Raw genomic sequence first — 27,186 nt, forward strand, 5'->3', positions numbered from 1 at the left:
CCTAGGATCCCGCTTAACTATCCAGCGAGGAGGGAGAATGGCGCCCACCCCCACCCGGGCTGCCCCAGCCCGACAAAGGATGCGAGGCTACTGCTGTCCAGGTGGACACGGCGATGCTGGTCAGCGAGGGTTCCCCCAGAACCTCCACACCGGCTGAAGCGGGCGCCTGGGTGGAGAGGGGCGAAGTCACAGTTGGGTTACCCAACAGAAATGCTCCCGGGGAGCCGGCGTGCACCTCTGAGCCTGACCCGGCAGGGCCCCCGCCGCTGTTGCTGATGGTCCACAGGCACGGGTAGGGGCTGCGGAGACAGAGAGAGGGGGAGAGGATGCTGGATGACACTCCCAGATGCCACCTGACAAGCCCGCACACAGCCCCGAGAGGGGCAAGGGTCTGGGAAGAGGGCACCTGGCCACGGCTCTATTTCTAGCTCTGACACAGACTGGCCCTGTGGCTGCAAAGCAGCAGCAAGTTGTACCAGAACGAGCAGACGATTCGTCATCCTGAGCCCTGCATCTTGATGTGGGCCCTGCCACTAGCAAGGTGCTCAGTTTTGAACAGAACATCTTATTTCTCTAGGCCTCCCCTGCAACCCATGCAAATGGGCAGGGAGTGAAAAGCGGCTATCTGGACAGCAAGGGGCTTGCGAGTAAGATCTCTCACTGACCAAGAGAGGCTCTGTGGCCTGAAAACCAGGACATATTGGGGGTCAGAAAACCTAGGTTTGAATCCTAGCACCACCACTTAAATAGCTCTGTGACGTTGATCAAATTATTTAACATATTAGCCTCAGTTTCCACATCTTCAAGATTTGGAGTGATAATTATCTATACCTTAGAGATACTGTTATGAGGATTAAATAAGAAAATGAGTGCGTGGTGCCTAGCACATCGCACTCAGTAAATGGTGGTTGTTACAGTCAATTCTTCCATCCCAGGTTTCCAACCGTCAGCTCTGGTCCCTGGCAGAACAGCTGGGGAGCTGGACCGTCTTCCTGGACTTCTTTCATCCAATAGCACTGGTTCACAAACGAGGCTGTACATTGGAATCACATGGCGAGTTTTTTAAAAAACACCAATGCCTGGGTTCTATCCCCAGAAGCTTTGATTTACTCAGTCTGGCATGCGGTACCTGGACTTTTAAACGCTTTCCACTTGATTGTAATGTGCAGCCAGTTTTGCACCAGAACCTCGATGAAAATGACTAGAATTGAAACAAGTAGAATACCCTCCAGGCCTTTAGTCATCACTCTGTTCTGACTTTTTGGAGTCTCTGCATTGCAGGACATTGCATTGCTTGATAATAGGCTCATTACCCAATGACAGTGCCGAACAGTTGTCTTTAGCAAAATCTTTATAGAGTCAGCAGCAGGTTAAACATGACATGGAGGAAACCAGAGGTAGCAATGTCACCCTGCACTGCCACATTTCAGACCACGCTGGACCATACGAAACCTGCCGAAGCCCAGGCATTGGGCTTTTTTTCCTTTTTTGTTTCCTTTTTTTCTTTTTTTTCTTTTTCTTTTTTTTTTTCTTTTCCTTTTTTCCCTTTTTTCCCTTTTTTCCCCTTTTTTTCTTTTTTTTCCCTTTTTTTCCCCCTTTTTTCTTTTCCTCTTTTTTTTTTCCATCAAACCAGTTCAGCTTGCTGGGATTCTGACCCCAGTTTCCAGAAGAGATTCTTCCACAATATCAGTCGGAGCCCCTCCCCGATGCCTGCTGGGCTGGTGGGAAAACCACGGGCTCTGAGTTAACGTGACTCACTGTATGACCTTCAGGAAGTTTTTAATGCCTCTGAGCTTTAGTTCCTCCGTCAGAAAAGTAGGGATTTTAATAGTCTTGTGGATATCTTTGAGAACTATAAACAACACACATAAAGCATCTAGTATGGAACTTAGCACTTGATTGTTTAGCATCTTCAAGGACACTCTTTTTCTCACTTCCTGCCGCAGCCCCGGTCAGTGCATTTCCCTGACATCCCCCAGTCAAGCACTGTCAAACGTGAGCAATGAATGCAAAGCTAAATTTTTGTGTTGCCACATTTTTAAAAATTTCAAAAATGAAAAGAAAAAAATGAACTTATTTTTAATAATACTTATGTGACTGATACTATTCAAAATATTATCATTTCAACATGCATTTGATATAAGAAAAAAAGTATTGAGATTTTTATCCTTTATTTTTTTGACTAAGTCTTCAAAATTCTGTCTGTGTATTACACCCAGGTACATGCACAACCGAATTGCTTTGCTGTACACCTGACACTAACAATGTCAATCAACTATATGTCAATTTAAAAAAAGAAAATTTTAAAAATCATGTCGTCTAACATCCCCCCTCAAAAAAGATGGGACATCTTTTAATTTTGAGTCTCTTTTTAAACCTCAAAATTCTGCTTATCTTGTTGAACATAGCAGCTGACGTGTATATAGAATGTTACTGCTTACAAAGCATTTTATTGCTTTTTCTAATTTTGATGCTCATCATAACTCTACTGAGTAGCTTACATTATTTCCATGTTACAGATGAGAAAGCTGAAGCTCAGTGAGTCTAAGAAAATTACACAAAGTCACAAAGTCAATAGGAGGTAGAACTGGGGCCCAAGCTCTAGACTCCAGGACCCTTCACTTTCTGCTCCACTACGCTGATTCCCAGAAGTCAGAACTGAATGCAGGTCTCTGGTGTGAGAGTTACATCATGGGTCCTAAATGCTAGACTCAGCCCTATTGCCTGGTGGTGGCCCGGGCGCCCCAAATCTGACCCCCTGTGAGAATGAGCAGCTGATGAGAATACAGACAATGCAGGGTCTTGAATTCTCAGTGTGCATTTACACTTTCCCCTTCGGCTCCCCTTTTTCAGTATCCCTCTGCTACCACGGTTCACAGATTCCTGACTGGTTGAAGACAAACAATCCCAGGCCATCACATCTTTTCCCTTTTAAAAATCAGATACCAAAGCTACAAAGGAAAGAGCACGTGACTGAGCAGGTGCTTTCGCACCCCGCTTCCTCCAGGGGAGAAAGGTTGGTCCTGTTGTTACTTTCACTTCCTAGGGGCTCAGAAGTCAGGACATTAGCTTGGACCAAGCCACCCTAGGAAAAAGAGTGAACTCGAGTCCCCAGAGCGAAAGTAAACCCCTAAGACCGGTGAGCAAGTGACTGGCGCTGGTCTTACCTAGGACCCGGATTCATTGGTCCGCTGGTGTGGGGTACAGACAGGATGCTGGCGTGGGGTGTGGAGGATAAGGAAGTCCAGCTGTCGGCTCCAGAGAACACTTGCAGGTTATTGCTGGAGGTTTCTATCAAATTCACTTTGGGGAGATAACAACAGTTCAATTGATGGAGTGTGGAAAACATACAAAGATGGTGACCAGTGACATTACCCTAGGTCACAATACAACCATGGCCAGTGCTGCCCATGCCTACAGTTTGTTGGTACTTCCCGAAGGAAACAGAAAAGAAGGGGGAACTTAGGTTTACTGAATGTCAACCATCTGTCACACACTGTTCATTTTTTAATCATCACAACAATGACTTCTCATCTCCATTTCACAGATGAGGCGCAGAGAGGTAGGAAGCTGTGTCCTTCATGACACAGATTTAACTTATGTCTCCACAGTCACTTCCCCTGTAAAGTGGGCCATGTCATCATCCCCTTGAGATTAGCCTAAGGGCCACCAGTGCCCCAGAGATTTCTGAGGACCAGGACCTCTCTTTCTCAGCAGCCCCAAGTAGATTTAAACATCCAAGAAGAGTGTCTTTGATGTCTTTGAATCTCCATTTGCATAAATAGTGTATACATAATAGGGAGGAAGAAGGAAAAGGAGGAAGGGAGGAAGGAGAGGCAAAGAGGAGAAAGAGGAAGAAGATTCCATGGATACCTGGCCAAGTCTCTCCTCTCCATGATCTCCTCTCTCCACTCCCTCTACACTCTGGTCCCAAACCATTCCCCAGACAAGCCAGATTCTCTCATCCCTCTGTGTCCTTGCTCACGCCACTCTCTCACCTGGAGTGCCCTCCCCCTCTGCCGCCTGTGTCCCATGCCGTCCGTCTTCACCCCTGGCCACTCCCACTTCTGCACGTTTCCAGTCATTCTTCACATCTCAGCTTAGACACCAAGCCCGCTGGGTAGACCAGGCTGCTCTTTTTTCCTTCATTCCCATAGCACCTTGGCTTGTGTGTTTTACAGAATGTTTCTCAAACTTTAATGTGCGTAAGAATCGCCTGGGGATCTTGTTAAACTGCAGGCTGTTTCAGAAGGAGAACCTGAGAGTCTACATGTCTAACGAGTTCCCAGGTGATGCTGCAAGGTCCGAGAACCACATTAGAGTTCTCACTACATTGTATTAGGATGAATTATTTATGTGTTCGTGTAGCCTTGAGCTCCTCCAGGGAAGAGACCATACCTTAATCACCTTCCCATCCCCACTGCCCAGCAGGGTGCCTGGTGCAGAGTAGATGCTCAGAAGATGTGTTTTGTGTGCTGACCAGGGGAAAGAAGCAGGCGGTTAGATGAGAACAGTGCTCACTTTCTGATGTCATTAAACTCCATTTTCTCCCTTCCTGGGAGCAGCTGTCAACAATGCTGGGAGTAGCAGGCGATGGGGCACAGGGACAGGTAGCTGGTGATCAGCAAATTCCTCAGCAGATACAGAGCTCAGGGTGTCCCTGAGGTTGGAATCTTAACACTCTCCTCCATCCCCTATGCCATCAACTTAACTTATGTGTTTTATTTCATGTCAGTCTCCCCGTATGAGAATAGAATCTCCATGAGGGGAGTGTACTAATCTATTTCATTCATGGACAAAACCTGACACAGAGTCAACTCTCAACGAATATTTCTTGCATGAATAACTGAATGAGAAATCAACCCTTGGTTTCATATCTCCCTTCCCTCATACAAACCTAATAACCAGGCAAGGTGTTGGCTTGCACACAAGACCAAGGCAGACAAGGCAGAAGTCAATGAGGAAGAAAGTACACACACAAAAAAAGTGTCAACTTAAAAAATAATCAGACTGCAAAAATTATCAAGGTTGGCTCTGCATGCCTCCAGCTGAATCAAAGCAAAGCCTGGAGGCGGAGTGACCCAGCTTCCCAGAGACCTTCCTCATAGCTCTCCAACACTGGGCGCTGTAGTCCCTGGACAGAGCCAGGCACTAAAACTGTAGAGAAGAGCCATGTGATGGCTAGTGTCTCAGAACCCTCATGACTAACTGATTCTTAGAGACACAGCCTGAAACTGCTCAGTGCACCAGCGCCCTGGAAGGAGGCTTTTCACACCCATTAGAAACTGGGAGACTGAGTAATTTTTGTAATTATTTCAAACAATTATAAACCACCAATACTGCCATAACTATATAATTAACTATTGGTATATAAAATAAAACGTTAGAATACTAATATACAATAACATTACATACATTGGATGAAAGGGGTTCTGTCCTCAGTTGCTTGTATCTGCTAGCTGTTTATCCATTTCTCACCACCACCCACACACCCCCCGACCCCCAAGGGTTTAATTAGCGGAACCACACACCTGAGGGAGAATGGTTTCTGTGCACGTACGCAGAAGGGTAGGGCGCCTGCCGGTGGTGTCCTCGGAGGCCGGGGTAGTGCTCGCAGCCAGGGTGGGTGTGCGGAGCAGAAAGAGGCAAAGGAGTAGCATACTGGTAATTGGTGTTTCCTGCTGTGCACACTCCATCCGGATTGGAAAAGATCCAGCCTCCCACTAGGAGAGACAAGAGGAAGACTGTGAACGTCCACGCCCGACATCAGGTTACCAGCCGCTCTGCACAGCTGTGTTTCTCCGTGCACACCACCGTGTCTGCCCGTGTGGAGTCGGCCACCACCATCCCCACCGCCACTCCCCTTCCATGTTAGCAGCAAAGCTGGCTTCTTTGGAGACGGGTGACAGTTCCTATCAAAGTCTGGAAAACCTCTTAAGAAACACTGGAATCCTGGCTATATAAAATACTATTTGAACTATAAGTTAAGTTGTTTCTGACTTAATTGGATTAAATTAGAAGTCAGTCTAAGAAGGAGGTGTTAGATACGTGTGTTCCTCACTGATCTACAGCTGCTAGAACATGTTGAATTTGGTGACCCAGAAAGAGTCAAGGCCTCTCTGTTTCTGCCCAGTGGGAAGGTGTCTTTAGTTCCCACTCTAAGCAAAAGGAGACTTAATGCTTCCCATCACCACCCCACAAAGAGGATTCTGAAAGTAAAAAGAGGGAGCTGGCTAGACACTTTGACAAGAGTCTTGCAAAGCATTTTGAAAGCTGTAAAATATTTCACAGAACTGTGTTTGTGAATGATCATCTCAACTGAAGTAGAAAAAGCATACGACAAAATTTAACACCCTAGTATGACAGAAACATTCAGCAGACAAGGACTACAAGGAAATTGCATCAACATAATAAAGGCCATCTATGACAAGCCCACAGCCAACATCATACTCAACGGTGAAAAGCTGAAAGCATTCCAAGATCAGGAACAAAGCAAGGACACCCACTCTCACCGCTTTTATTCAATATAGGATTGGAAGTCCTAGCCACAGCAATCAGACTAGAAAGAGAAATAAAAAAATTCAAATTGCAAGGAAGAAGTAAAACTGCCACTGTTTGCAGATGTTATACTATATAAAGAAAATTCGAAAGACACCACAAAAATTACGAGAACAAATAAATGAATTCAGTAGGGTTGCAGGATACAAACTTAATATACAGAAATCTGTTGTTTCTATACATTAACAATGAACTATCAGAAAGAGAAATTTAAAAAACAATCCCATTTACAATTGCATCAAAAAGAATAAAATACCCAGGAATAAATCTAGCCAAGGAGGTAAAAGACCTGTACTTGGAAAACTATTTGATGAAAGAAAGTGAAGACAACACAAACAAATGGAAAGATATACCAAGTTCATAGATTAGAATAATTAATATCGTTAAAATGACCGTACCACCCAAGGCAATCTACAGATTCAATGCAACCCCTGCCAAACTATCAAAGGCATTTTTCACAGAAATAAAACAAATAATTCTAAAATTTGTACAGAAACACAAAAGACCATGAATAGCCAAAGCAAGCTTGAGAAAGAAGAACAAAGCTGGACGTATCACCCTTCCTGATTTCAAACTATACTGCAAAACTACAGTAATCAAAACAGCATGATACTGGCACAAAAGCGGACACATAGCTCAATGGAACAGGACAGAGAGACCAGAAATGAACCCACACTTACCTGGTCAATTAATCTATGACACAGGAGGCAAGAATATACAATGGGAAAAGACAGCCTCTTCAATAAGTGTGCTGGGAAACTAAACAGCTACATGCAAAAGAATAAAACTGGACTGCTCAGGATGACACCTGCACCCCAATGTTCATAGCAGCACTATTTACAATAGCCAAAACATGGAAACAACCTAAATGTCCATCAACAGGTGACTGGATAAAGAAGATGTGGTATATTTATACAATGGAATACTACTCAGCCATAAAAACCGACAACATAATGCCATTTGCAGCAACATGGATGCTCCTAGAGAATATCATTCTAAGTGAAGTAAGCCAGAAAGAGAAAGAAAAATACCATATGAGATTGCTCATATGTGGAATCTAAAAAACAAAAACAAACAAACAAACAAAAACAAAGCATAAATACAGGACAGAAATAGACTCATGGACAGAGAATACAGACTTGTGGTTACCGGTGGGGGGGGGGGTGCGGGGTAGACGGTGGGAAGGGATAGACTGGGATTTCAAAATTGTAGAATAGATAAACAAGATTACACTGTATAGCACAGGGAAATATACACAAAATGTTATGATAAATCACAGAGAAAAAAATGTGACAATGAGTGTGTATATGTCCATGAATGACTGAAAAATTGTGCTGAACACTGGAATTTGACACAACACTGTAAAATGATTATGAATCAATAAAAAATGTAAAAAAAAAAAACTGGACTGCTTTCTCACACCTCATGCAAAAATAAACTCAAAATGGATTAAAGGTAATCCTTAAATGTAAGACCAGAAAGCAATGACTCCTAGAAAAAAGAATAGGCAGTAATCTCTTTGACACTGGTCTTAGCAATAATTTTTCAGAATCTGTATCCTCAGGAAATGGAAACAAAAGCAAAAATAAACAAATGGGACTACTTCAAACGAAAAAGCTTTTGCACAATGAAGGAAACTAAAAACAAAACTAAAAGGCCAGATACTGAATGAGGGAAGATACTTGCAAATGATATATCTGGTTAATATCCAAAATATTTTAAAACCCGTATAGCTCAACATCAAAAAAATATACAACCCAGTTGAAAAAATGGGAAGAGGACCTGAAAAGACATTTTTCCAGAGAAGACCTACAGATGGCCAATGGACACATGAAAAGATGCTCAACATCATTAATCATCAGATTAATGCAAGTCAAAACCACAATGAGATATTACCTCACACCTGTCAGAATGGCTACTATCAACAAATAACAAGCGTTGGTGAGGATGTAGAGAAAATGAACCTTCTGTGCACTATTGGCAGAAACGTAAATTGGTGTAGGCACTATGGAAAACAGTATGGAGGTTTCTTTAAAAATTAAAAACAGGACTGCTGTTTTATCCAGCAATTCCACTCCTTAGCAGTTTTCAAAGGAAAACTCACTAAAATACTCACTGGAAAAGATATGTGCCTCCCTATGTTTATTGCAGCATTATTTATAACAGCCAAGCTATGGAAGTAACCTAAGTGTCCATCAATAGATGAATCAATAAGGAAGATGTGGTAGATACAGATATATAATATTGTACATATATATATGGAATATTAGCCAGGAAAAAAGAATGAAATCTCGATGTTTGCAACAACACGAATGGACCTATAGGGTATTATGCTAAGTGAAGTAAGTCAGAGAGAGACAGACGAAAATCATGTGATTTCACTTATACGTGGAATTTAAAACCAAAACAAATGAACAAACACGACAAAGTAGAACAGGCTCATTGACACAAAGAACAAACAGGTGGTTGCCAGAGAAAAGATGGGTGTGGGAGAAAATAAATAGGTGAGGAAGATGAAAAGGCACAAACTTCCAGTCACAAACCAGCCATGGGGGTGAAACATACAGCACAGGGAATATAGTCAATAATGGTGACAGGTGGTAACTAGACCCCAAAAAAAAAAGTCCTGAGAAAACTTTTTCCAAGTGCTTTTCCGAGAGCGCCTTCTCTTTATGTGGCTGTACTGACACTTCTGCAATGAAAGATGCATCAAGATTTGGGGGGAAGGAGGGAATCAAGAACTCCACAGCTGGAGAGCTGCAGAGGGGATCTTAGCAAACAACTCTCATCCAAGTTCAAGAATATCTCAGACGCTCTGATGCCACTGACCTTGGGTTACTGCTGCAGCTTGGAAGACTTGCTCTACCACGGGGTCCCCTCCCTGATCTGAGATAGAGAGAGGGGGGCACCCTGTCAGGAACATCCGACCTACTCGCAGAATCCCAGGTGTATTACTCCGACTCTCCCTGCAGCTTCCCAGTCAGCAAATGCAGACTCTTCCTCACACACAAAGCTACAGCCTTCCTGAGGCAGTGCAGTGGGAACCAATGCGAAAATTAGCAAGTACTAAGAACAGAAGAAATCCGGAACAGAGAGACAAGAGTGGAGTGTAAGGGTAGGAGATATACCCAGAATGCACTTCTGTGAGCTCTTTAGCCTCACTGATACAAAAACAGAGTCTAAGCAATTCCCAGTACATTACTCTTCTTATCTCCTGCCTAGGATTTATTTTTTTGTAATAAATAACATTTATTACATTTAGAAATATTACAGAAAAGTACACAGATTATTAGTTCACATCTCAATTGTGTTTCTACAAAGTAAAACAGTCATGTAACAATTATCAAATAAAGAAATAGAATATTCACTACGCTGTGCGCCAGAAACTAACACAACATTGTAAATCAACAATGCTTCAAAAAAAAAAAGAAAGAAAGAAAGAAAATACTACAAGCATCCTTAAACCCTTCCCTAATTCTCTCCTAATCACTGCCACCACCCTGAAGTAACCACTATTCTGGCTTCTGACACCATTGGTTTGTCTTCACTGTGTTTCAACTTATGTGTAAGTTGAATGTGGCGAGTACTGCTTTGTGTCTGGCTTTTTTCACTCAACCTTATAATTTGTATCTTACCTGGGATTTATTTAAGCCCTCCCCAACCCCCTCCCACCCAAGGAGCGTTGGTTCTCTGCGAATTCTTGTAAGGGCTTATACCTGTCTTGAGTGGAAGACATAACCTGTTGGTCACGATAGAAGATTTGGAACAAGCCTGAAGCAGTCACGACAAACAAAAAGCCTGAGTGTGTGGAGATCCCCCTGGTGTAGCCCCAGGCACCTCCCACCCAGTGTTCACCCAACTCACAGTGAGAGTAGGCCACATGCTGGCTCTCAGAGATGGCTTCTGGAACATCTTTGAGGTGGTTCCTGAAAGAGTGAGGAAAGTGCACCATGGCTGGGCAGCTGATTATTCAAGTAGAGCATACAGTATACCCCAAACTCTCTTTGGAGAGCAATCCATTTCTTGGAATAAGAAAATCAAACACCTTTTTTTCTCAAAGCTACGATCTTTCCACCATTCTCCGCCTACTTTATCTACTTGCGCAATTGCACTTTGAACTCCAATTTTATGGTTACTCCAATTTACCTTATTTACAGCTATGCTTATTCAGCTTGGTCTTGCTGATTGGTGGGCAGTGCGCCTACCTGACAAAATTCAAGCAACAATACCAACAGTCAAGACTTGCACAGGACTTCAGGGCACAGTCCCATCTGTGATATGCTAGATCCACCAGCAATCCTGTGAGGGAAATATTACTGCACCCATTTTGCCAACTTAAAAAGTAGATCTCAGAAAGGTCAGCTGACTTACGCAAGCTCAAATAGGCAGCTAGGCTGGGACTCAAATCCAAGATCAAACAGCTAGGAAATGGCAAAGCTAGGACTCAAATCCAGGATCTCTTGCTCAAAGTCCTAATTTTTTTTTATTATACCACTTATCTGAAAAAGTTATATCTTCTCCACCATCAAAACTAAATCAAATGTTGATAGGATAGACCCCTGTGACACAATATTGTAAACATCTGTGCATTAATCCAGAGCCTTTAAGATGAAAAGGATCTGTTAAGATCAGTTACAGGAGTTATTGTGAAAACTCGAAACACAGGCAACAAAATCCGAGTGCTTCAAAGGTAATCATTCACACCCCCAAAGTCTCCAACTTCTCTTCTCTCAGATCTGAAAGATATGAACCTTTCACCTTTATGAATTACTCATATGAATTACTCACCTTTCCTAGGCTAAATCTAGTTTTTTAAAAATTGAAATACTTCTCAGAGATAATTGTGGCAGAGTGAATTATTAAAAATTCAAATCACTTATTTTTTTAATATGATTGTGCTACTTTTAAGAATCTATAGTTAAAAAAAAAAAAAGGCTGATAAAACATTATCAGCCTGAGGTTCTCCTGGACCTCTATTATAAGCGACAGGTAATTACAAGTTTGTTGTGTTTTGCTGATTTTGTTGGATATTGGATTGAATATTGAAAACGTTTTTCTATCAAAGGTAATGCAAGTGCTGCTTGTTAGTTCTTTCCAAGATGATTATAAATCTCACATTTGAAAAAATTATACGATTTCACTGAAATTTCTCTACTCACCTTTCCTTGGCATCCAGGAAGGCTTTGGCAAAAGGGTTGTACTTGATTTTGAGAGCTGTTATCTTGTGTTTACAAAGACAAGAAGTGTTAGTGAAAGTAGAACATGCGTGAGCAGACAGAACCCTTTACCTTCACCTGTGAGTTTCTATACAATCAGAATAATTCTCCTCTCTCTTTTCTTCCTCCCTTTCCATGTCTGTTTGCTTACTTCTGCATGAAGTCACTATTGCGCTGTCCAGCAAGAAACACGTTATTGCTGCACGGGGTGAAAACGGTGACTGCAGTATCAAGGGAGCCAGGAAAGGACAAAGACTAGAAATGCACAAAGCTTGATGTGCCAGAACTAGCATTCAATTGCTCATTCATTCTTTTTTTTCAGCAATGATTGGGCACCTACCAGGTGTCAGTTACTTTTCTAGTCCCTGGGACACAGTGGAGGGTATACAGGTGAGAGCATCATATCCCTAACTCTTAAATAATCACTTACTCACTGGGCCGTGTTAACACACACAAAAAAATTAACAATCACTTCCACCCACTATTACTCTTTGCCACCCCACCCCACCCTCAGCCTTAGCCTGCTTCACTTTTCTTCAGAGCCATTTGATAGATAGATAGATAGATAGATAGATAGATAGATAGATAGATAGATAGATAGGGACATAGGGAGATAGAGGTAGATAGAGGTCATATATCTTTTGTTCTCATCTCTCCCCACTGGGATGTAAGCGCCTTGAGGACAGTGCAGCGTTACCAGCATGTGGAGCTACATACAGTATGTAACAATATTCAACAAACATTTGCTGGATAGAGGAAGAGTTTGGCTCCCTCACCCACCCCTGTGCCCGCTCTCCTCTCAGGGTGCATCTACATCGAATTGGCAGGGATACGTCTTCAGGAGAGGGAAGCTCTGCAGTTAGATGTTCCTGCACTTGATTCCCCTGGGGAACATTCAAGACCAGAAACACGGCAGAGGCTGGGTACTTGCTGAAGGGAGGCTTTTAGCCCGGCTGGTGGCTCAGAGGGGACTGTCCAGCACGGGTCCAGGAGAAGTTTCTGAGCACTTACCCAGCAGGCAACCAGATGACAGGTTCCACCAGACACAGACTAAGGAGCAGGCAGCAGGTGAGTAGGCAAGGGGCATCGTCCCAGAGACCAGAGGAGGCCAGGATACGGTCCCCAACTCAGCCCCACTTTCCAAAGTTGCAAAAGCCACACCCTCCCCTCATGGACCCATACTCTGTCCTACAGAGAGTCACAGCAGAGGGGGGCAAACTGAGGAGCAAAGTGTTTCAGCCTGCAAAAACTGGGCACTACTTGAGGGCCTGTTTAAATGATCGGATATTTTGTAAATTTCTGTTCCCACTGGACTGCTGGAGGGGCTCAGCCAAGAGGCCAGATTTACCTATAGAAAAAAAATTACATTTCCTTGTACATCTGTGATGTGAGTTAAATCTGCAACTAATTTCACCTGTAGGCACTAAGGCAGTAGTTTCCAAACCTGGATGGCCATCAGAATCCTTTAAGGAGACTCTTAAACTACAGATTCTGGGCACCATTCTTGGAGATGCTGACTCAGTTGGTGGGGTGGGAACCCAAAATCTTCTAAAGCTACCAAATCAAGAAATGCAGATTAAAGCAACAATAAGATACCATTTGTATTGCCCTATCAGATTATCAAAGCTGAGAAAGGTAGGAGATCGCCAGTGCTGAGAATGGTGGGGGGATTGTAAACGGAAATGCTCTTTGGAGGGAGGCACTGAGGCTTTGTCAGAGTTCTAAGCATACACGCTCGCTCCTCAACAGAACGATTCCATTTCTAGGTGCCTACCCATGCAAGCAAGCAGGAGTAAATGTACTCAGATATTCTTTGCAGCATTATTCATCACAGAAAATCAAACAACTAGAAATGACCTAAATGTCCATCAGTTCAGAGCTGATTGCCTGAAATTCAGTCTATCCTCTGCAGGCATTTCAGAAAAGGGGATATGCCTGAATCTAATCACATAGAAAGGTATTCACAAGACACTGTTAAATAGGGGAGAAAAACAAACTGTAGACTAACATGTACAACGTGAGACAATTTACGTGAGAAAATCTATATGCTCATATATTTTATATATACACAGACTATGTATTAAAAAACCTCACACTCTAAGCTATTATTTGTAGTGTCCCTGGGAAGTAGGATTCAAGACACAGGAGGGAAAGATATTTTTACCTTTTATTTTTCATCTCACTGTATATACTTATGTACTATTTGTTTATCCTTTGGAGGTTTTTTTTTAATAAACATAGGTTAGCTTTAAAATATTTTTTTTTAAGTTTAATCAAAAATAATCCAACCCATCAGGTGCTTCTGGTGACCAGCAGGCCTAATGTATCTGAATGGACGCAAAAATCCTGCTCCCAACTAGCTGGCAGAGACCAGATTCTGGCTACTCGGTTCTAACCACCAGAGTGGCTCAAGTGAGACAGGAAAAGTGATGAAAGTGTGCCCCCAAAAGCTAACTAATAGGACAGATAGCATAACAAACCCAAAGGGAGTGCAGGGCGGGGTCAGTTCCCGCGGACTTGCTTCAGAGCAGGAGGAACTCCCAGCTCTGCGCAGGCAAGGATGCCCCAGGCCCTGGAAGCCAGGACTCCTGAGCTTGTGCAGGTTGAGTGACAAGGCACCACCAAGCCTCAGCGGCATCAGGAGAGGGGGCGCTGGCGGGCCTTTGGCCAGCGGCGGGGAGGGCCGGCCGTGGAAGGCAGCTGCCTCGCTGTTTAACTTCACCTCTGCCCCGAGTAACTGAGGGCAACTGAATCCTGGAAAACCTACCTCTTATCCCAGCTTGGTCACGGCAATAAACGCACCACCACCCGGTCCCACCACACTCTCCCAGGTGACAGTTACACACACACACACACACGCCCACCTCCTCGTTCTGATAGGCAGTCACGGCTATGAACTGGGTTTCAGGGAAGGAGCAGTTCATCACCATTCGATGGGCGCCTCCAACGCGCACAATGTGAACCTGGGGTTCATACTTATGCAGAGAGTTCAGCATGATCTGTTGAGGTGGAAGAAAAGACGGAGAAGACATGCAAAGCCTGGGGCATCACAGGAGACCGCTGACCTCGTGCCTGTGGCTGGCCCCAAGCTCAGCAGCGCCCCAGTGGGGGCCACACGCGCGGACCCCCGTCTCTGCCAGACGACTGGGGAGAGCGTACTATGGCGCTGCTTGTACGAGGGTGGAAGGGAGGTGGCCTGGGAGGAATCGGTCTACAGCGTGTTTGGTTGTCTGCCCAAATCCCGGCTTCCTTTTTTTTTCCTCTCCCTATTTTCAGCACAACAAGGTGGATTTTGATCCTTTAAAACATACTGGCTTTTTTCCTATGAGGAATCTTCATATCTCAAAATGCTGCCAAGGGCTGCATGTCACAAGTGACTACCTGGAGAGTAATGCTACCTTATGTCTGCAGGCGACATATAATCCACTCTTCGTGATTCAAATCAAAGGCTTACTGGGAAAGCCTCATGTTGTGAAACCTGGGAGGGAATAACAGTTTACTTTGTAGGTTCCTGTCTTAGTAAAGAACTGGAACCTTCTGAGTTGACTTGGGTGGATGACTTCCCACCCCTAAAACCAGAACCCGTACGTCCCAGCTGGCTAAGCACAGAGATCAGCGGAGGGGCGAAAAGACAGGGCTAAGAGGCTGACCAAAGTGAAATCTGGGGGACAAGACTTCTTCCTCCTAGCTGTGTCGCTAAGCCCCCCAAAACAGTGACCATTTTATAAAGCAAATAACAACTTTACACAGTTCACTAGGATTCGCAATCCTACGGGAGAAAACAAAAGAATAAAAAGCCTCAGAATCTTGTTTACTCTAATTGGAGACCTTAAATAAAACCTTCCTTATTTAAGGTTTGTTTGGATTTTTTTTTTCTGAAAACCCTAAGCTGATTCAATATTCTATTGATAATTATCATAATGCCCAAGTGGAGGGAGCAATTATTTCATTTAGGAGCAGCTTTTTAATAAGGTAGTTGTCTATTGCCAACATGCCACTTACACCAAAAAAAAAGCGGGGAGATATAACAAAACCCTGGTACCCACAAACATCTCCCTCCTCTCGGGCTGGGTAAAAAGCACCACACACAAGACAAAACTCTGAAAGGCCCCGATGATTAAGTAAACTACTGCACTCTCTCACTCTCTCTTAACATCCGGAAGTCCATTAAAAACTGAAAGCACCAATTAAGAGCTGTTTATTCCTGTTCACATTTGGACTCCAGGGAATAATTGGCTTCCGTGAGAGAAGAGGCCGGTGAGGACCCCCTAATTGCCTAAATGCACCCTTGATATTTCTTGATTGGTGTAGTGGGGCGGCCCACCGTACCTGCCCACCTCCGTTGAGCTTGTTGGTCAGCTTCACTTTGCTGAAGGAGATGGGCGCTCTCATCCAGTGGGCCCCGAAGTTGGGGGAGTCGGGGTGGATGTAGACACAGCTATGGCTGGAGACCTCCGGCTTGCCCGCGGGCACCCACTCCCCATTGACGTACTTCCAGCGGTGGCTGTCCGTTGGGACAAAGTCCAGCAGGAGGGAGTACATGGCATTGGGGTCCAGCCCCGTGACGCTGATCTTTAGGACTGGGAACATCCGTCTAAAAGAAAAGGCAGACGCTGAGCCACGGGAAGGATGTTCGAGTGTGAGAGGCACCTGCTGCCTTGTCCGGTCATCTTTCCACTCTGAGGAGACCGTCCACGGAGGGCCTCAGGGGTGCCGAAAATGCCCCGGGGAGGCCAAATGTAGTGGGGCCAGACCAGGGGCCCCGATTCCAACAGAGCCTCTTTTTACCAATGTATTTTATATTGAAATACTTTTATTTTAAAATATTATGCTCCATTCTACAGTCTGAAAACCCCTGATCTAGTCATTTAACAGAGGAGGAAACTGAAGCTTAAGGTGTATAGTCAGAGGCCATGTTCTGACAGAGCACTTTCTCCAAAGGTTCCCCCAGCAAACATCAGGTTCTTGCACTAATGCCGCAAAGCATCCCTTCTCCGTCTCACAAAGGACACCAGTTCTGAATAACGGTAATAGTGTGAATAGGGAAAATGTAGTTTTGTGGTAAAGTAACTGAAGGGGACCTTTGACTATACAAATTTCCTTTTCTGCAGGACTTGTCAGAGGCTTTAATACATCAGAGCGCACCATGAGCCTTTGAGAAGGAGCTAGGGTTGTGCACGCTCTGCACTAATGTAACAGTGGAACCATCGTTTCATTGAGCATTTTGTGGGACTTTGTGTTCAAAAAATATGCCTTTATTCATTCTGATCTGGATGTGTTGGTCCTTCTTCCACCTCCTAGAGCGACACCAGCAAATTTACCCTCACAAATATTTGGAGTAGCTATCTCACCAAGCTTCTGACTCTCTTTGGTTTATTTTCCCTTCCCCATTCTGAGATGCTCCAACCTTCTCAAAAGACCTAATTTCCAGGCACACCCTCATCACGACCAGACTGTCCTGTCTGTCAATACATCTTTTAAAAATATGAATCCCCAAGTTGAGACGCTAACAATCTAGGGTCTAGTCACATGCTACTCAGAGTGGCCCAGGAATCAGCAGTATCAGTCTCACTTGGAAATTTATTAGAAATGCAGAACCTCGGGCCTCACTCCAGACCTACTCAGTCAGAATCTGGTGGCTTCCTCCAGCCCTTGACTCCCAGCAGAACTGTTTCTCCCCTCCCTCTGTCTGGGTGTGCTTAAGGAGAGAAAGTTAATTTAAATAGAAGGCTAAGACAAGTATGTGAATTAAATGACACTTTTCAGGGGAAAGGTGCACCACACGATGCATCCCAAATCCAGGTCTTGCCTGATGTTGCATCACTTACATCAACGCTCCCCTTCCTTAATGACATGATTAGACAGGAACATTAACAAAAAATGACAGTTCTCCCCTAGGGAGGCTGTTCGTGTCGTCTAAATTCTTCCAGTTACACATTCTTTTCTTCCTTCTTCGATAGAAGTATTTTTATCTATCCTTCCTCTTTATATCAGACTAAATGGTTCCCTTTACAATATACGTCAATGTTTTCAATTATTTTAATAGTAGCAGCCACGTGTAGAAAACAGAAGCTCTCTGAAAGCACAAAATGCCATTTGCAAAGAATTATTAAAGCAGGCATCAGAAGTGATCTTAGGGGTCAGATAGGGTCGCTCTGAGAGCCAGGATCCTGGCTTATTTGTATGAGGTACACAGAGAGAGGGTCTGATTTCTGGTCCAGTGCTTTTTCTGAAATATTCACTTTTATTTTATTTTTTTAAAGGAAAACTCAGGAGCGAAATGTGTCTAATTGTCATTTCACACGTTAAAGTTTAAAAGTAGTCTCAGTAAAAATACGTAGTGCACGTGAAAGTAAAGAAAGAAGAGAAAGCTCACGCAGCACATCTTCCCCTCGTGCCGAACTGCCGGGACAGTGACACAGCCACGCAAGCATGGCAGCAAGACTGTTGTCTTCGTGATGGGACATGTTAGGAAGTTTCACATAATTCTGACTGGGATGATTTAATGCAAGATGGCCTTCCAAATGATCATAGTTAACACAGACTGAATTTTACTCTGCACCTAGGACTTAATGTATGTGAATCTCTATGTGTGTGTACGCACGTATTAGATACGGATACCTAATGTATGTATATCTCATTGAAGTCTTACTTCACCCCAAGGAGGTGAATGTTATTATGCCCATTTTACAGGTGAGGAGACTGAAGCTCTGGAAGCACAAGCCCATGCCCCTTTACCCCGCCCCCACTGCCTCCTCTTTTATTACATTCACCACATCTTTTTTTTTTCTCTCTCTCTCTCTCTCCTTGTTGATTCTTCTAGAAAGTAAACATGGTTGGGCCACACTGAAAGGAAGAGCCCCCTCGATGCTTTCCTAAATCTTAATACATAATTAAAGATTCATTTATTTATTTAACAAATTATTTTTGAGTGCTTGTTCTATGCCAAAAACTTCTCTAGATGGGGATTCAATGGCCAGAAAAAAAAAAAATTGCAGACCCAGTGTCCTATCCATGAAGCTTACATTTTAACAGAGAAGTCAGGCAAAAAAAATATCAACAGATGTTTTTATAATGTATAAGATAATTTTAGGTCACAAGAGTGCCATGAAGGAACTGAAATGGGTGAAGCTGTATAAGGAGATTAAAGAGTAAGAAAGTATTCTAGACAGATCTTAGGTAGGTCCAGGGGTGAACTAACTTAAACTAAGACCTAAATAATGAGAAGAAATGAGCAAATGCCAGAAATGAGTGATGTGAACACACCTACACACTAAAGGAGGAGCAAGTCCAAAGCCCCCAAGGACCAAATAAGCCTGGACGACTGAGGATTATAGAGGAAAAAGAAGACCAGTGTGGCTGAGGGAAAATGAAGCAAAAATTCAGATTTTCATTTCTGTTGCTAATAGCGTGCCCTCATCTCTCTCTCTCAACTGAATCTTGCTAGGTCTCACAAAGAATGCAGCATCCTAAAATAGAAAATGTATAATGGCTTTTCTTCTTTCGTGCTACCTTTGGGAGCTCTGCACTGATATTCTAAAGAAACTATGAACGCGTGAAAAGATGCTCAGTGTCATTAGCCATCAGGGAAATGCAAATCAAAACCACAGTGAGAGACCGTTTCATCCTCACTAGGATGATTGCAATGTTTTTTTAAGTGGACAACAGCAAACGTCGGTGAGGATGTGGAGAAATTGGAACCCTTATACATTGCTGGTGGGAATATGAAATGGTGCAGCCACTTCGGAAAAAAAAGTCTTGCAGTTCCTCAGTGAGTCAAAAGACAGAGTTACCAGATGACCCAGCAATTCCATTCCTAGGTATACATGCGAGAGAAATGAAGATACACACCCACACAAAAACTTGTATATAGATGTTCATAGCAGCATTATTCATTATCGCCAAAAAGTGGAAACGACCCACATGTTCATTGATGAGAGAATAAACATAATGAGGTATATTTATACAATGAAATACTATTTGTCAATAAAAATGCTGCAACATGGATGAACCTTGAAGACATCATGCTAAGTGAAAGAAGCCAGTCACAAAGGACCACATATTGTATGCTTCCAATCATATGAAATGTCCATAGAGCTAGAAAGGAGATTATGGTTGCCAGGGCTGGGGAGGATGGAGGACCAGGGGGTGATGGCTAAGGGATGCAAAGTTTCCTTGGGGAATAATGAAAATATTCTTTAATTATTTGTGGGATTATACACGCAACTCTGTGAACATACCAAAAACCACTGAATTGTGCATTTAAATGGGTGAATTGAATGGTATGTGAATTACCACAATAAAGCTGTGAACAAAAAAAATTAAAGAAGAAAGTAAAGAAGTGAAGAAGCCATAGCATCCAGGCTCATATAAAACGTGGTAGAATCAGTTGCTTTATTGTCTAGTACTTCATTTGCCAAGGATTTTGTAATTATTTTAACTTTTTCATCACTAGATGAATCAACTAAGAGATGCTATGTATTGTCAGTCCTCTAATGAAGTAAATAAATAACGGAAAAAATAAAAGTCAGTCAACCTACAGAAGCTTTGTAACTGGAACTGGAACGTACCCTGCCTCTAAGCCAAGTTCAGTTCCTCCTACCTTCCCTCTGCCTCTTTCTCCAGCCTCACCAGGACTCGGTTATCTTGTCTATTTACTTGTGGACAGCACTCATAACCAGGCTGTGTTTTCAGGGATGAACTGCACTTCTCATCAATTTGATCTTTTCTCCCTTTTCTTCCCAAGGTGTGGCTCACCACAGAGATGGCCAAGAGCCTTTGAACTCTTTGAACTGAGAAATACGTAAATCAGCCTCTATACCTGAGAGAGAGGCAGAGAGACAGGGAGAGACAGAGGAACAAATGTGCCAGGGGGATAAGCACTCCCCAAAACCATACGCGAGGAACCAGATGCTTGAGCTTGACCCACGAATCTCTGTTGCTTTGCTATAAGGCTAGCGTTTCGGTTTTTAGTTCCCTAACAGGAGATCTTGACAGCCCGCACTGCTGAAGGAGGCTGTGAGGAGTGATGTCTGCGGGAAGAAAGGGGGTAGAGATAAGGCAGAATTTCCAGGTGGGAGAACAGTAGAGACGATTCAAGGCAAAACTCAGAAAGTGTCACTTGTAAACTCCTTCCTCCACCTCCCATCTGCAAACACGCATTCGAGCTTGCGGAGCGTGTGCGCATGCGTGCGTGGATGTTGGGGTTTATGAGAAGGCGAGCAGGCGTGAGAAGAGCGGCCGGACACCGAAGCAGCCTGGGTGGAGGCAGGTCACACAAATCCCTACGATCCTCATGAACTGCCACTGTAAACTTTGAAGATAAAAAAAAATAATACGCATGGACCACAGGGGCATGGAAAATTATTTCCTGATGTGCAACCTTGATTTTTCTCTCCTCTAGCACCGCCATCCCTGGAAACTAGGAACATGAGCTCACTGCACCAACATTCCTTTCATTGGCAAGTTCAACTTAGCGATCCCAACACTTACTTTCTGATAATAAATAGACACACATTACATAGAAATCCTAATTACATTAGAAATCCTTCCAATTTCTTAAAATCTCCTCAAGGCAAATTTAAACAGAATTAAGTCAAATTAGTTAACTGCATGGAAATACACATGCAATACAACATCTTCCCCTAAAGTGAAGATGTTATAGCAGAGAAAATACAAGGCGCAAGAGATTTCATTTATTGGCCGCTGAAACCTGAAGTTTTTTTCTGCAACTTAAAATACTAGTTCCTCGCCTAAAGGATGTAGATGAAAGGAAGTACTTATAAGCTGGATGCGCTGGAAATGATTCAAATGCACTCCAGGGAGGTATTATAATTATTATTGTTATGTCTGAATGACTGTTGAATATGAATAACCAACCGTTTTAAACAAAAAACCAGGGAAGAAGAAAAAAAAAAAGAGGAAAGGGAAAAGCAGCACTAAAACCGAGGGAGGAGGGAGGGACAGGCAGAGGGAAGGCAGCCACCATAATCCCACTTTCTAGGGATAATGCAGTGTTTTTCAGGGGAAATCTCACTTTGGTACTTCTGCTCAATGTCAGAAGCAAGTCTCCTATTTATATACATATATATATAAATCGGTCTCCATTTGAAAATGAGTCTTTTAATTCATTCACCCATCCTAGGCTACTTCAAAACTTGCTATTAACGCAGAACAATTACGCTCAAGGGTACGGGAGCTGATTACTCACCCACCCAGCCCCGAAGCTTCTACAAAAGTCAGACAGTCAACTGCCTCCAGGGGCAGGTGGGTAACATAAATGAAAAGGGCTAGGGCTGGGGGTTAACAATCAGGAATTTTCTTCTCCCCAGAGAAGGGCCTCAAATACATCTTCTTCAGGCTCAGGAGTTGGTGTGAAAGGCGGGGACGGGGCATCTGGTAGAGACATAGTGGGTCTACAGCCAGAGGGAAATGGGTAAAAAGGAGAGATACAGGAATAGATGGTTAGGAGAAAAAGAAGGGAAAACGAAAGGTGAAGAGGAGAGTAAAGAAGACAACGAAACATGAAAGGTGTGTTTGTATCAAGAACAGGGAAGTGTTGTTAACAGTATATTCTGTGAAACTAAGGTATTGAGGGTCATCCAGACCATGATCATTCATCTTCAGCCACATCAGTTTGTTAGAGATTCGTCTTCCCTTCTTTATCTGAAGTATAAAGGGAACTTTCTATCTCCTGCCAAATCTTAACCCCGAAGGGTTCAGAGATCTTAAGAGGACCCTAAGAAAAGATTCAGTTCACTGGGCAGGTGAAAGGGCAGCAGGGCCTTCATAGAAAATAAAAATAACCAAGTGGACCATAATTACACTTTTTCTCCAAAGAATAATCTTTACATAGTTAATATGACATAACTTCAAACAAGTGAAGAATTTTAAATTTTAAATGTGGATAAAAATTATATAGGTGCAAAAAGGCAAGAAAAAGCTCTTCTTAAATGATGGAAGTACACACCAATATGACATTGAATTTTACAATGAATTTACAATGATTACAATGATTTTGGAAACTTACTTATTCCTTATTGGGTTAGAAGAACTCTGTTTTTATTTGGTGATTGTACTTTTTCTACTTTCGTGTATGACCACTTTGAAAGCCAAACAGAGGCTAAGTGCTGGTGTAGCTACTGTCCAGTAACTACAAAGAACAATAAACAAACAGAAAGTTCTGCCTGTTATCAGACAGTATAAAAGTTTTACAAGTGTATCATCACTCATCTTTGAAAGAAAAGAAAATAAATCCAATGAGGAATTTGGGGTGGTTCTTTGAAATTGAAGACATGTTTTCTTATCTCTTTCTACCAAAAATAACATGTCAGTATAGGTCAAGAATAGGAACAGGTGTAATTATAATTATAAATGTTAAAAAATAAATCCTATACATGAAATAAATATAAATATGGGACTCATCTAGAAAGAGAAAATCTGAGCATCCAGCAAGGTTGATGTTCTCGCTACAATTCATCATCACACTTCATTGAAACACCCTTATTTCTGGAACACCTGTCACTTACAGAGCACTTCAATGTCACACAACAACACTCAAGTTCATCGTTTTCTCAGATAGACAAGGAGCAGTTCATTCTCTATACTGTGCACTTGATTCAGAAATGGGAAAGCAAGACATCAGGAATGGAAGCATTTTTCACAAGGACAGCAGCCTGCCAGAAGTTCAGCCAGCCTGGACTTTTCTCTCATTAGACAGCAGAATTTCTCTCAAGAGTCACAATTAGAATCCTGCTGAAACTAACCATACTGAAAGTGCCTTTCGACGTTTTGTACTTTTGTGGCCGTGTGAACAGAAAGATCAGTGAACATCAGCTGAATGTTGGGACCAGTTTGGCCAAGCTGAGAGCACTAAGATTTTCTTTCTAAATATTTTTCTCCCCGCTACTAAATAGAAGCAAGCTCCTAATGTTACCTTGAGAGCCACTTAGCGGGGCTCAATTTAATCAAATCCAAGAAATACCAACAGAGATCTGTTTCAGTTCATTCCTAATTTGTTGCAATGAGAATAAAGAAGTCATCTTCTCTTTCCTCAGGCAGTATGTTACGGTTTCATTAACTATTACTGCAACAGCTCTCAGGTCATCATAAACACACAAAATCTCAAATGAACACTCACCACAGACACCCAGGCGGAAGCAGATGTAGGGCTAGGCAGTGGGATTAAATTGGCCTTTTGCCTCCGAATCCTCAACTAGTTAGAAGTGTCTAGCAATTTTTCTGTACTTCAGAGGAAACCATGCAGCTTCCAAATAAAGTTGCCTTTTACCTTATCTGAATGGAGTTGGAGCTCAAAGAATAATCATCTGCTCCAGGACAGGCAGTCAGTCAAAAATTAACATTATTTTTCTGATGTTGGAGTGCATTCCCCAAACCCACGGGACATGCCGCCCCTTTATAGTAATTTCCCAGAATTTCTTCATTTAAAATGTGGGCAGGACAGGTGGCTTCACCCTCCTCTTTTCTGGTGATGTCTGAGAAGTTAATTAAGTTGGCTGGGGGAAAGCCATGTGAGACTGTCCTTCAGCTAATCAGACCCTGCTGCCTCTGAGCCAAGAGCGGCAGCCTCTTCAATATTCAGGGGGCTTCCCTTTCCTCGCCAAGCCCTGCCAGCCCCAGCAGGGTCGTAGATACACTCACCTGCCGTTCTTGGTCACGATCATTTCATTAGTGACTTCCTTGAACCTCTGCCAGAGAGGGGCATCCTCCAGGATGATCTGGAGTTGCTTCTCTGTAGGGTCGCCTTTTTCCCTCCCGGCCTGAAGCTCACTTTCCACCACGTGGAGCAGGCGAGAAACAGTGCCATCGCTGGTCTTCGGAGGGTCCAGCTCACTCATGGCCCCAGGCCCCTCTCAAACTTTGCTGAGAAATGTCACCCACTTTACCTACTTCCCCCTCTTTCCTCCTCTCACTTGCCTGCTTTTCCAGCCCAGCTGGACAGGGGAGCCGGGGAGCTCGAGAGGAGAGGCCCTGTCTCTTGCCTCAGCTCCTAGCATGACACCCCTGAAAGTCCAAATTATACCACCAACCTGTTAAGCTTTTGGGGGGGGAGGCGGGGGGGAGGGAGGGGAGAGGTGGGGAGGAAAAAGGCCTCTCTTAATTACTCATTGGATCAGGTGGGAGAAAGCTCGGCTTTCCCATTGGCTGCTGTGCACAGAGTAGACGTTTAAGAAGAGTACTCCATCCAAATTATCAGGCTTTTATCTTGCTGTACCTGAAGAGGTCTAATCGGTGTATTGAGGACCATTTTCTCGTTAATTAAAATTGTTCCAGGCTCAGACTGCAACAATCAGGCAAATCATGTTTGTGTATAAATCATGGCATGTGGCACCTATAGGGAAAGAGGTCCCAGGGAGAACTGACAAACTCGATGCCAGTGCAGGATTTCCTGACACAGCCGAGAGCCTAAATCCCTCAGCAATCCGCTAGCCCCAAATCGAGTGGCATATATGGAAGGCCTGGGGCGCTGTGCCAGGAATATGTGAGCACAGAATGAAGGAAGATGCTCTGTGTGCCACTCACTCAAGGGTCAGAGATCAGGAGGAAAGAACTAAGGACCGCTTTCTCCCCAGGCATCCTCTACTGGCCACCTATCTCCTGAGGGGTCCCACACTCCCACCCAGCTCATCTCAAGGGCCCTCACTGCCTCTCACAAGCAGACGAGCTCTGAACCTTGTTCTCCTTCCCTAGAATTCACAACCCAAATATTTCTTATCACCAGCTGAAGTCAGAGAGAGGGAAAAAAAATCATTGAGCATCTTATTACTCTAAGGAAGCGCTCTGCCCTCAGTGAGTGAAAGTAAGGTTTTTACATTATTTTGCAGAGCAAGGTTAATCCTGAGTCCAGGAAGGCATTCTGGCTTTCCCCTTAGACGGTCTGTGACCTACTTGGCATTCTGGGTGAATCCCCCCTTTCCCTGGGAAGACACTACTAGAAGAAAACATTTCTTTCACTCATGACACACAGTACAAATTGGGGAGGAGGTGAGGGGGGGCAGCTGTACCTCTCTAACTCTGAGTAGATCACAGGAGGTGTGAGTTTTTCTCTTGCTACAACAGAAAGTCGTAGAAGATCAAAACAAAAGGAAAAGAAAAGCAAAAAGATAAGATCATGTCAGGGGAAAGATGATATACGAAATGCATTCAGTGCCTACTAAGTGCCAAATACAGATGAAGCATCACATCCAATGATGCATGAGACAGATATGGCCATGCCTTCATGGAATCAACAGTCTGACAGAGACGATGAAGAACGTAAAGCAAAAACAGCTAAGTCATCATCCACAGTGATGAGTCTATGATGAATGTGTATAAGGCTGAGGCAGTGGCAAAAATTGTGGGCAAAGCAGGGTGGGAAGGATCCTCATTAGGTGGGTTGTATGGAAAGTCTTTATTGATGAGGAGCCATTTCAGCTAAGACCAAAAAGAGGACAAGGATTTAGTCAGGAAGGAGTTGGAGGAAGAATTCAGGCAGAGGAACCGCATATGCAAAGCATGGCTTGGGCCAGTTAGAGAACATGGTGGTGCAGAGACAGCAGAGCGAGATGTGCTTCAAGAGGTGCCTTTTAACCTATGTAAGGAATCTGGATTTCATCCAACATGAGACAGGAATCTAGTAGTATGCATTAAAGTGGGAAGACAGCGTGTGTTGCTTTGTGTGCTTTTTTAACCTGGGTGACTTATGGGGAATAGAGGAGTAAAAGGCAGGAGTGGAAGTAAAGAGACAAATTAGGGGGCTGTTACAGTGGTTCAGGCAAAGATGGTGGTGGTGTCGCCTGGGGTGGTGGCAGTGGCCACAGGGACACGTGATCAGGCTGTAGCTACATCTTAGAAGTAGATACGGCAGAGCCACATGAGGGAACTGGATATGGTGTGAGGGAGGAGTGAGGAACCAAGTTTATCTGAGGTGGGTGATTAGTGGATTGATGGGAGGGCCATTTGCTGAGATGCAGAAGGACCTGGGAAGAAGGGTTTACAGAGGTACTGCTTTAGTTAGGGGAATCAAAACTTCCATTTTCATGGACCTATTACTGAGAAGACGGTGATAGGCTGAACAAGATGTCCGTGCCCTAATCCTCAGAACCTGTTTATCATGTTACCTCACATGGTAAGCAGGAACTCTGCTGTTCAACATCATGTGTCATCAGGGAAATGAGATACCACTACGCACCTGTCAGAACAACCAAAACCCCAAAACACTGACAACACCAAATGCTGGGGAGGATGCAGCGCAATAGGAACCTCAGACATTGCTGGTAGGAATGCAAAATGGTGCAGCCACTCTGGAAGATAGTTTGGTGGCTTCTTACAAAACTCAACACAGGCTTATCATATGACCCAAGAATCACACTCCATGGTACATACTCAGATAAGCTGAAAACTTACATCCACA

General features: G+C 43.5%; 1 protein-coding gene across 1 annotated transcript; it reads right to left on the reverse strand.

Annotated features, from left to right (window-relative positions):
* TBX19 (T-box transcription factor 19) lies at positions 1–24,852 on the reverse strand. The gene is made up of 8 exons (XM_006211090.3): positions 24,435–24,852; positions 16,104–16,368; positions 14,639–14,773; positions 11,718–11,779; positions 10,423–10,484; positions 5,532–5,723; positions 3,168–3,303; positions 1–299 (listed from the first exon to the last, which is right to left on the reverse strand). The coding sequence occupies exons 1-8, from the start codon at positions 24,629–24,631 to the stop codon at positions 14–16; spliced, it is 1,335 nt and encodes a 444-aa protein (XP_006211152.1). The 5' UTR covers positions 24,632–24,852; the 3' UTR covers positions 1–13.
* Positions 24,853–27,186: the final 2,334 nt, after the last annotated feature.

Source organism: Vicugna pacos, chromosome 21, assembly GCF_048564905.1.
Source record: "Vicugna pacos chromosome 21, VicPac4, whole genome shotgun sequence".
Taxonomy (NCBI): domain Eukaryota; kingdom Metazoa; phylum Chordata; class Mammalia; order Artiodactyla; family Camelidae; genus Vicugna; species Vicugna pacos.

Coding starts and splice junctions, on each gene's coding strand:
- TBX19 (XM_006211090.3), bottom strand. CDS start 24,631: ATGAGTGAGCTGGACCCTCCGAAGACCAGCGATGGCACTGTTTCTCGC. Junction 10,485..11,717: donor TTCCTGGATGCCAAGGAAAG/GTGAGTAGAGAA, acceptor TCACTCTTTCAG/GAACCACCTCAAAGATGTTC. Junction 5,724..10,422: donor GCATGTGGCCTACTCTCACT/GTGAGTTGGGTG, acceptor TGTCTCTCCTAG/TGGGAGGCTGGATCTTTTCC.